The following is a 10,227-nucleotide window of genomic DNA, read 5'->3' as shown; positions in this document are numbered from 1 at the left end:
TATCGCAATTTTAAATGCCGTATTTGGCCTTTATATTGGCCATTAATTAAAACCACGCGTTTAACGCGTTTTTAATTTTATACGTCGTTGGATAAAGCAATATGCCCAGCGAACCCCGATTGGTCGCGCGTTCCGCGGAACAAAAATATGGTCAGCCATCGCGGCCACGTTAACAATTTGGGGCGAAAATCCTCGGGAGTTTAAATACAATATAAATTAAATAATTATTTTTTTTCGTTTTGTGTTAAAAGTTAATTACCTGGCCGACGGTCGGCCAAAAAAACGCGACCGTTTATTTGGGCGTATAACGTAAGACGGGTATATTATACCGTTTCGCTGCCGTTGGAATGCTAATTTTTATAAGCGATCGAAGGTTTTTTAACGTAAAATTAATTTGGGCTTTGCGGTTTAGCGATTCCATTGGTGGTGGAAAAAACACGTGTCGAAATAAAGAAATGGTTAATATCGGAAAAATAATCCGGGTTATATTTCAATCCGGGCTTTATATATTCATGTTACAAAATCTTTTAATTTTTTATATTTTATTTAATTAGTTTAATGATTGTATATTGGGTCCTATATTTAATTAGGCCTTTTCCGAACAACCCCCCTAAACCATTTAAAATAAAACGTAACGTTTATTTTATTCGGTTTTCCAAGGTTAAATTAAAGGCGAACGTTGTATATAATATTAAAAAAGTCTTTACAAATCAAATTTACCATTTAAAAATAAATATTTAAAAAAACGTCTCGCAAAAGTTTACAAAAATAGAAATAACAAAAAAATAAAGTCAGATAAGAATAAGGATAATTAAAAATACAAAACTCGAATATAATAAATACGCGATAAGTCTTATTAACAAATTAATTCCCAGGTTTAATGGTTAAATTGCGTTATTCTTATAAATCGTGCCCTAAATTTTATCGAGTAAATCCACGAAAAACACGGGGGTATTTCTGGCAAGTATGGCGATTATATATATTATTACTATCCTCGCGATTTTTATAAATATATATGGGCGTATATTTATTAGGGTAGTTTTATTTTGGCTCGGAAGGAAGGGTTTTTGTTGGAATAATAATAATTATCGCACTTGAAGGGATATTCCGACATAAAATAACACGCGCGGCCTCTGGAATGCCTTACAAGTAAGGCATCCATGGGCCCGCACGAGCCCCTTTCTTATACCCCAAAATAAATTGCAAATAGCTTCCTTTATTATTTGGAAGGTAGATAAGAATAATTAAATATAACGATTCGCATTACTTATTTGTTTTAACTCGAATCCCTAGGCGTAAACGAGGTTTATAAACAGTTTTTATTATATAACGAGCATAACTCTGGAGCCTGGTATAAGAAGAAATTAGGCAAAATTATCCAACGAATTATCAAAACGTGGTACAAAGATTTTAATTTGGATAAAGAAATACTATCCTTAATCCCCAGCGAACTTAAATATGGTGTAATATCGCTCCACAACGGACCCGAATATAATTTAACGTCGCTCCCTAACGAATTTAAATTTAAAATAGCAAAATTTATATTTTAGCACGACCTTGCTACTTTTGCACAAACCATCCGGCATTTTAGTAATTTGGCATTTAAAAAGCTGTACCGACAAAACGCGAAAAGCGACAGGCCTATGGCACTAATTTGCGCAGCTGTAATTGGAAAAAATCGGTTGTGGAAAAGGCTTTAAAGGCTGGTACGGACGTTAATTTACGGTATATCCGGAAGGATAATAAACTTTTTAATAAATATTTCATAATCCATTAAAGTGAAAAAAGAGGGTGGACACCACTATTTTATACCGTCGACTTTAAATTAAAAGCCCTGGTGCGGCTGCTTTTGAAAACAAAGGCGAAAGTAAATGTAAAAAAACAATAATGACCGGACACCGTTATAATATGCCGTTTTTTGTAAATTTAAAGCCATAATGCGGCTATTTTTGGAAACGGGTGCTAAAATGGAGTTAACGTTATCGTTGGTGGTTAAACCCGAACACAAGGAATTTTTAAAACTGCTCCTCGCTGTTAAAAAAGCTAAAAATTGAAAATTAACGGTTCGGAGAAAGTCAAATCTCCGATAATTAGTAAAATAAAACAAATTTTTACTATTATTTAAAGGATTATAATATTTAATTAGCTTTAAAAATGGTTCGCTGGCATTTTGGGGGACGTCGGAAAGGGTGGGTGCTTGGCCTAAACATTCTTTCGGAACTTAAAATTAGGTTTATAATGGGCGCTTTACAGCCCTGTCGTTTTTTGGTTAACAGGAGAAATGCGAGACTGCCTGGAAAAGAAATTACCAACAAACATCCATTGCATTAAAATTACTCGCAGTAAATTTAGTGGCAATCTTTAAATGGAATTAATAAATGGAACATATGAAACTTTTGAAATAACTTTAAATAATTTCGCTTCGCAGTCATAAGGACGGAAATAAGGAGAAACAAACATTAAAAGAGCGGGGATATTGTCCGTGACATGTTAAATGCCAAATCTCTGGATATTTAAAGCCGAAAAATTCCTGTATCTTCTCCTTACGCAATAATATTGTTGCAAAGCAATTATAAACTATAAACATCTTACCAAACCCGACGCCTTAACTCTGGATATTTTGGTCGACAAATTCGTGGGATATAACTCGGCAATTTTATTCGCGATTGCGGTGTTGCAATTAGGCTGCAGCTCGCAGGATTAATAAAGGCAGTCACAAGTGGCCAGCATTATATGTATGGTGATGGTCGTTGCGATTATTACGAGGTCGGAAAAATAAAAACAACCGTCAGCTTACAATGGTCGATAATAATTTAATGAAACTTTTTGCTAGGTTTAACATAGTTTGCAATTGGTAGCACTATATTATGCAGGGAGTACACGCCTTTTTTGCTGGCCGTATAATTTTTCCCCGGCGCGTGTTTATTACTAGCCGTGGTGTATTGGTAAACGGCAGTTTAAGCAGAACAGTAACCGCATTTTTTAATAATGTGTTGCAATTTTTAAACCGATTTGTTTAAGTTAATTCTGCCAAAATTAGAGTTGCCACCATTTAAAAGCGATGAGCTATTTTTTAGCGGTAATTTTCTCGCTTTTTCTTTCTGCAATTACTTGCCCTGTTACGTTTAATACCTTATTTTTCCAGGCTGTTTCGCCTTTCCGACCCTTATAACTCGAGCCTATGCGGGTTTTGGAAACACCAAAGCGCCAGCTCGCGCGTCGCCAATGTATTTTTAACGTAATCGTGATTTTGCCGGCCACGGTTTTGGATATCGATTTTCACGAATTGCTTTATTAAATTTTTTAACCCCCAAACGCGTCCAAAGGATTCCACGCCACCAAATATAATTTCGGTAGTTTGTAAAGACGTATTAATAATTCGAGTGTGGGTAACGCGGAGACCGTGTAAATCGTGTTTTAAATTATAAACGAGTAAAATAATATCGGTATTAATATATTTTTATAATTCGGTTTTAACAGCGCGTTAATTTGCAAGGTAGTTTTTGTTAGATTGGGCTTTCCGTAAGGCGGGGGATGTGATATTATTATATTTGGTGCGCAAGTTAATTATTTTTCCCGGGGGTTAAACGAATTTATTAATAAAAACCTTGCCTGTTAAAATATTAACAGCGCAAATGTAGGTAATTTTGCTTATTTTAATCCTGTATGGCGCAAATTTCTTTAATCGCCCATTTGGGCTTTGGTTATTTTGTTATTGTGTCGGTTAATACGGCGATGAAGGGCTGCCGTCGAAATGATTTCTTCCTTTAAAACCAAATCCAGCCCGGTTTTAATATTATTTTCCAATTGCTGTTAAAGCCTTTATACCCACCATTTTACCATCGATAGCCATTGCCCGTCGTTTTGGAACGTTGTTGTTTCGCGGCCGGGAAGGCAAGAAGTTTTGGAGCATAATTTTTGCAGGATGTTTAATGCTTTGGTATTTATTACCAAAATTGACGAATTTGTGCCTCCTTAACTGGTTGGAGGAGTGATATTTTTGTTTTAAAGAATTATATATAATGCCTTAATCGGCAGTCGACAGGATGCTATAGGTGTTGGACCCGTGATGGAGTGCCTTTGGTAAAAGAACATTAATATTAAAGTAGGGTCCGTTTCAAAAAGGAACAAATTCTGTTGGAATAACTTTATCTGCGCGCACGTATGGCAGAAGGTTAGAGTCCCGAAGGGTTAGGTCCAGGACAGGGGCCAATAGGTTCGCAAATACCTGCGAATTTATTTATTCCAAGGATACCCGCGGGGATTATGTAATTATTGCGAATAACGCGACGTCCCGCGCGCAAATTTTGCCAAACGCGCTTTTCATCTTTCGAGCTTATCGTACTTTTTCATTTACTAATTCCAATACACTTTACATTTCCAATCGTTTTAAGCGTGGATATGGCATTGAATTTTAGAACCTGTTGGCTTTTAAATGACAGCCTTTCTTTTAAAGGCGAATATTTCTCGCGAAATGACCTTATAAATGCCATTAACGTATGGGCAAAGCCAAGGGGGTACACCTTTACTATTGCAAAGTTAACAAAGGAAAAATCGGGTAAATAAACGGTTATATACCTATGCAACCGCTTTTACCAGCCTCCTAGCCCGTCGAAGCAACGGAAACGAAAAAGCAGTAGCAAAGGCACCGGCTGTCAATTTCACGTGTTGGCCAAAAAATCTTTGGATAAAACAACGTCGGCCTTAAAACACCGTCCCGATAAGCGGTTTTCTTTTTATAACCACGAACCAAGCAAAAGTCCATTTGCCCACCCAATCCACCGGAAATTATCAAATGAAAATTAATTTAAAATCGCCGAACTAACAAATGCTGGGATAGCCCCTAAGGATATTAAAAGCTACATTCGCGAAAATGCAAACTCGATCCCGATTTAACAAGATATTTACAATTACATTGCATCTGTTAGAACGAAGGTATACGAGGGACAAAGCACCATCCATATACTTGCCAATCAAATGGATAAAAAAGGCTTTTGGAGCCGAATGCAATTTGCACCAGACGGCCGAGTTACGGCTGTTTTTTTTTGCTCATCCGGATTCGTTAGCCTATTTCCAAGCTTATTTGGATATCCTATTATTGAGTCGCACGTACAAAATTAACAAATACGGCATGCCATTTTTGGATATTATTGGAATTAAGGCTTGCCAGCGATTTTTTTGTATTGCAATTGCATTTCTGAATAATAAAACTGAACAAAACTGTTTTTGGGTATTGGAACGGCTACGATCTTTGTATAAAACTTGCAATAACCGACTTCCTTAGGTTATTTTAACAGGCCGTTATCTTGCCTGCATAAATGTTACTTCCGCTTATTTTTCTGCTGCAGCATCACTTTTATATTTTTGGCATACCAATAAAACCGTTTTCCGATATTATTAACCATTTTTCGTTTATCGAGGCTAAATTTTAAAAAATTGGAAATTTTTTTCCGATTGCTGGCATAATATTGTGCGATCACCAACCGAAGAAATATTTAATTAACGATTCCAAAATTTCGAAAAATAATACTTTACCGGCCATAATAACGAAATTGCATATATTAAATTAACATGACTGGATCCTTATAAAAAAAGATTTGTTAAAATTTGGGTTAATTAATATCCACATTTTAATAATATGGTTACCTTTTGAATCGAAGGTATTTATACGTTTTTAAAAAGATATTTCAATAAATTTACTTTAGATTTTTTTAAAGTTTGGAAAACTGTTAAATATACACTGTTTAACCAGCCTCAAAAACTTTGTAATAATTAAGCTAGGCAACAAATTCGGATTTTAATCGAACCTTTTGGGACTTTGCATAATGTAATGCGAGGTTGGGTGTCGCACGAAGCTTTTAAAAAGGTGGAGGAGTAACGGAAACGGCTTATGCTTAACACTACCCCTTTAACAAATTGCACTGGTGCTTTTTTTCGGATTATGGGATTTTCTTGCGTTTATATTTTGAAAAGTTTGACGGATGTAACCCTTGTTTTTCGACTAAAACATTTTTATTTACGGTGGTATTTAAAACGCAGTGGTTCCCCACCATTTTCGTTCGAACCTCGTTAACGTATTACTGCTATTCTTGCCAAATTTACTGCATCCCAATTAAACATAAAGCGGGAACCGAATGGGTTTGAGTTAGTTAAAGCAGCAGCGGTACGAAAAACGTTTCCTATATGCAGTAAATGCCATATATTAGGCTATACGATAAAATTAAAAACATGCCTTTAACGGTATTCCGAATTATTTTTAACAAAAATTATTAAATAAACAATATTAACAACCACATCCACCGAAACTTTGGAAGCAATTATTGTTCAATTTAGCATAAATTTATAACCGAAATCTTTCCAATTAAAATTTACGCAACCAGCAATATCCGATTCAACTCCAAACTCACCATTGCGACACAGCGATCCAAAAATTATTTACGACAAATACGTTGCAATAAAAGACGTTTAATATAACAATTAGCCCCGGGGAAATATTGAAACTAATTAACAATACCGTAAAATATGAAGACTACCTTTAAAAAATAATAAATTAAATAACGTTTAATATTTTAATTATAAACAAATGGGAAGCTATTATACCACACCAATATAATCCCGAAATTGTACAAAAAAGGAAATAACGGCTTATTTGGATTGGAATAATTCGGAAAACGATCGTGTTAATAATATAATTGCCCAAAATATAAAAAATAACCCCGTGGAAATAAATGAAAAAGTGTGGCTTACATTTGGAAAAAGATAGAAAAAAATATCCAAAAGCAATAAAAATTAATTTTTAATCGATAAAAATAGGATATTAATATAATATTACAGCAATCCCCACTCCTATTCTATAAAAGAAAAATTGGTTAAAAATAATGTAATTAATATATATAACAATAAATTAATTGCAAATTACATAATTATAAATAACATTTTTTTGAACAAAATTTAGGATAAGACATATTTATATAATCCCCGCGGGTACCCGTAAAATTAATTAATTCGCGGGTACCCGCGAACCTATTGGCCCCCGTCCAGGATAATTGGATGATTAAAGGCGGTGCACGGATTGCACGTGAATTTTTCACGTGGCGGTAAAACACCAAATATAATTGCAAAACTTAAATAATAAATATACCGAATATACCCGAATTAATAAAAGCATATACGTTATTACCCATATATAAGAATAACCACAAATGCATTTATAAGTGAAAACCCTGTAAATGGGTTTAATTTTAAAACTCTTAAACTATTATTGGGGCGTCTTCCAAAAGACCGGGATATTTTCCGAACATTACAAGCCTGGTTTCCCCCAGTTACTAATTAAAAAAAACGCTAATCCCCATATATAATATATATTTTATTAGTTTATTACATATAATTTACCAACCCCGCACCAATGCAGGTTTTGGGTTAATATTTTACATCCATACTTTACGGCTATTGGACCATAAATACGAGCTCTGTCGCTGTAAACGTTATCATGTTCAAAAATGCAGTTAATTCGTATACGCCATTAAAAATACATTAATAATAAAGGGTACTGGTATAATTATTTTCAGCATTAATCCCGCCGTAATATTTAGGCCAACAAATAATATGCCCTGTGCAAGGTGTCGCGGCCAAGCATACGTTGGAAAACCTTAATACATTTTTCGGCAATTAAAATCGATTAACGGGGTTTGCATCCCTTTTTATTCGCCAATATATTCGTATTAATAGGGGGGTTTTTAATACGGAGGCGATCGACACGGTAGCGGCCGGGCCTCGTAATTTGCAAACGTAACTATAGGCGCGACAGCAAACCGTAAAACCTAATTCGCGAACGCTTTGGTCACCACAGCCTTCGGGCAAATCCAAAATTTAATCCAATATTTCGAGCGCCAATATATTCTTAAAACGCTGCCTCCAATTAAACCGACGAATTGTTTTTTTCCCATCCAATTTAAACTAGCCATGGATATATATACGTATTTCTATTTGAAAATCGCTGCTGCGGATCCCATTTAAATAATATACGAATAAAATCGAGGAATAATATTTTACGTTGCCTATTAACTTGCGTAAAACAAGATTGAAGATTTATCGGCGGCGGGATTGGGACAGCCCCTTTTTATTTTCCATTTTTATCCCAATATTTTACTAAAAAGGCATTTTCTTTTAAAGAATTGCAATGGTAGTGGGCCTATTAATGTCACCATATAGGTAAAATAAAATATTTTATTAAACCCATTATTTATAAAGTCGTAAATTTTAAATAAAGGTTTAAATTTTAATACATCCCATATTTAAAATGTAAAATTAATTAAACAAATATAAAAAGAATATTAATAATATACCCTTAACGTAAGGGTTTATACATTAATCGAATAATTTCAAAATATATTTAATAATATTTCCGGCGTGCGGTATTAAATAAATATCGCACGCCTTTATTATAATTGCCCGTCGGTGGAAATATAATAACGGTTAAAATTACAAAAATGCGGAATTTTGCCAATATTAAAAAAGATATAAAAAACGTGGAAAATACGATCCGTAAAAGTTTTACGTGGCGTAGGGTTTCTTAACTCGTTTTTTCCGTATTCGGCCAAATATAATTTATCCAATATTCCGAATAATAAATTTTCTGAATAAAAGTTTTAATCGATTATTGGATTTTAATATTTTAAAATATAAAAATAATAAGCCAGGTTTATTTTTACCAATATGGATTAATTCTACTTTTTCGTGTAGGAAATTAAAGGCGATAAAAACATTTCACGCAGTAAAAATAATTATTTTGTCGTAAAATACACGGTTTAATTAAATATTTTACAAAATTTAAACGTTTAAATTTAGAAAACGAAAAACGAATATATTATATGTTTTTCCAAAATATTGTAATTAGAAAAAATCTTTTAACAATTATATAAATTTATGTCCATTATATTTAAATGAAATATTTTCAAAATCTTGCAAAACTTTTAATTTTCGGTTATAAAAAATACCACTAATAAAAATTTTAAATGTAATATATCGTCGTTCGTTAAAAAAATCGTACATTAGCGGAAAAATACGGCCGGAAAGAATTACCGAAAATAGCATATATAAAATTATAATTAAATTTTATAATAAACGAAACGCCGTACCCCAATTTCGCGACAACCTAATAGCGATTTTTGAAAATTTCATTTAACCGGATAAAATAAAATCATTTAGGGCGGTAAAAAGGGAGGTTTTTTTCGACGGGCATGGACGAATGAATAATTTAAAACTTTTTGTTTGGAAACATATTCGGCGATATTAGCGGATTTTTATATGACGATATTACGTAATTAAATACAGCGCGATAAAAATTAACCATCCGGATTAAGCCCGACGTTACATGTGACGGAAATAAGGCTTGGTTGCAATAAATGCGACGCGATGCACCTGCGCGCGCTCGAAAAACGTAATAAAGAATTAAGGGTTTACGTGTAAATATTTCAATTTGCATTGGAATTGGATAAATGGTTGGTTGGAAAGGGGACGAGGCGGGTTGAATATATGGGTGAAAAACCTGCATGGACAATTTGGTTATTAACGAACGTTATTTATGGAAGGTGGGTATCTTTAACCTACCATAATTTTAAATGGCCACCATTTGTAACGTTTGGATAATAATACCGCATTAATGCAAATGGGATTTTTATTGAGCTGCATATTAATACCCATAATTTTTAACCATTGGCTGTGGGTTAAAAAAGTGCAACTTTTAAATAAAACCCGCATAATTTGTGTGGAGTCCTTGGTTTTCCTTTTCGGTAATATGCAACTCCTTTTAGCTGGTTATTTTTAATATATACACCCCGGGGCATTTTTTTACAATTTGTTATATTAAATACACTATTAATAGCTTAAATGTGTTTGTTTATAAAAAAAGGCCCTGTATAGACAAGGCTTAAAAACTTTTAATAATCTGCTTTTTATCCTGGCTTCCGTTATAACCAGCTATAAAGACAAAATGTCTTCCTCAGGTGCAGTTTCGAACATTGTACGAATTATCGGCAACGTTACATTATTACAAATGACGAAAACAAATGGTCATAATTGGGCTCGTGCCGTTAGATTTGGTTCGCAAATTGCGAAAGAATATATAAATTGTAAACAATTCGCTAATAGTTAATATAAAAGTATTTCGCTAATTTTCAATTTATTGCTTGGAATATCCTAAAATTAACTCCATTAAATCCCAGCAGA

The 10,227-nt window shown here is 33.7% G+C and overlaps 2 protein-coding genes across 2 annotated transcripts; one reads left to right on the top strand and one right to left on the bottom strand.

The window, feature by feature from the left end:
* Nucleotides 1–880: 880 nt before the first annotated feature.
* On the top strand, nucleotides 881–1,700 carry PgNI_11991 (uncharacterized protein; the record flags this gene model as incomplete). Its single annotated transcript, XM_031131949.1, has 2 exons — nucleotides 881–928; nucleotides 1,551–1,700. The coding sequence occupies 2 exons, from the start codon at nucleotides 881–883 to the stop codon at nucleotides 1,698–1,700; spliced, it is 198 nt and encodes a 65-aa protein (XP_030977114.1).
* A 6,741-nt stretch (nucleotides 1,701–8,441) lies between these two features.
* Nucleotides 8,442–9,180, bottom strand: PgNI_11990 (uncharacterized protein; the record flags this gene model as incomplete). Its single annotated transcript, XM_031131948.1, has 2 exons — nucleotides 8,442–8,635; nucleotides 9,138–9,180. 2 exons carry the CDS (start codon nucleotides 9,178–9,180, stop codon nucleotides 8,442–8,444), a joined length of 237 nt encoding a protein of 78 aa, XP_030977115.1.
* Between the last annotated feature and the right edge of the window lie 1,047 nt (nucleotides 9,181–10,227).

The sequence above is a fragment of the Pyricularia grisea genome (assembly GCF_004355905.1).
Source record: "Pyricularia grisea strain NI907 chromosome Unknown Pyricularia_grisea_NI907_Scaffold_8, whole genome shotgun sequence".
Taxonomy (NCBI): domain Eukaryota; kingdom Fungi; phylum Ascomycota; class Sordariomycetes; order Magnaporthales; family Pyriculariaceae; genus Pyricularia; species Pyricularia grisea.
The sequence above is the reverse complement of the archived record's forward strand: the minus strand, read 5'-3'. Positions and strand labels throughout refer to the sequence as shown.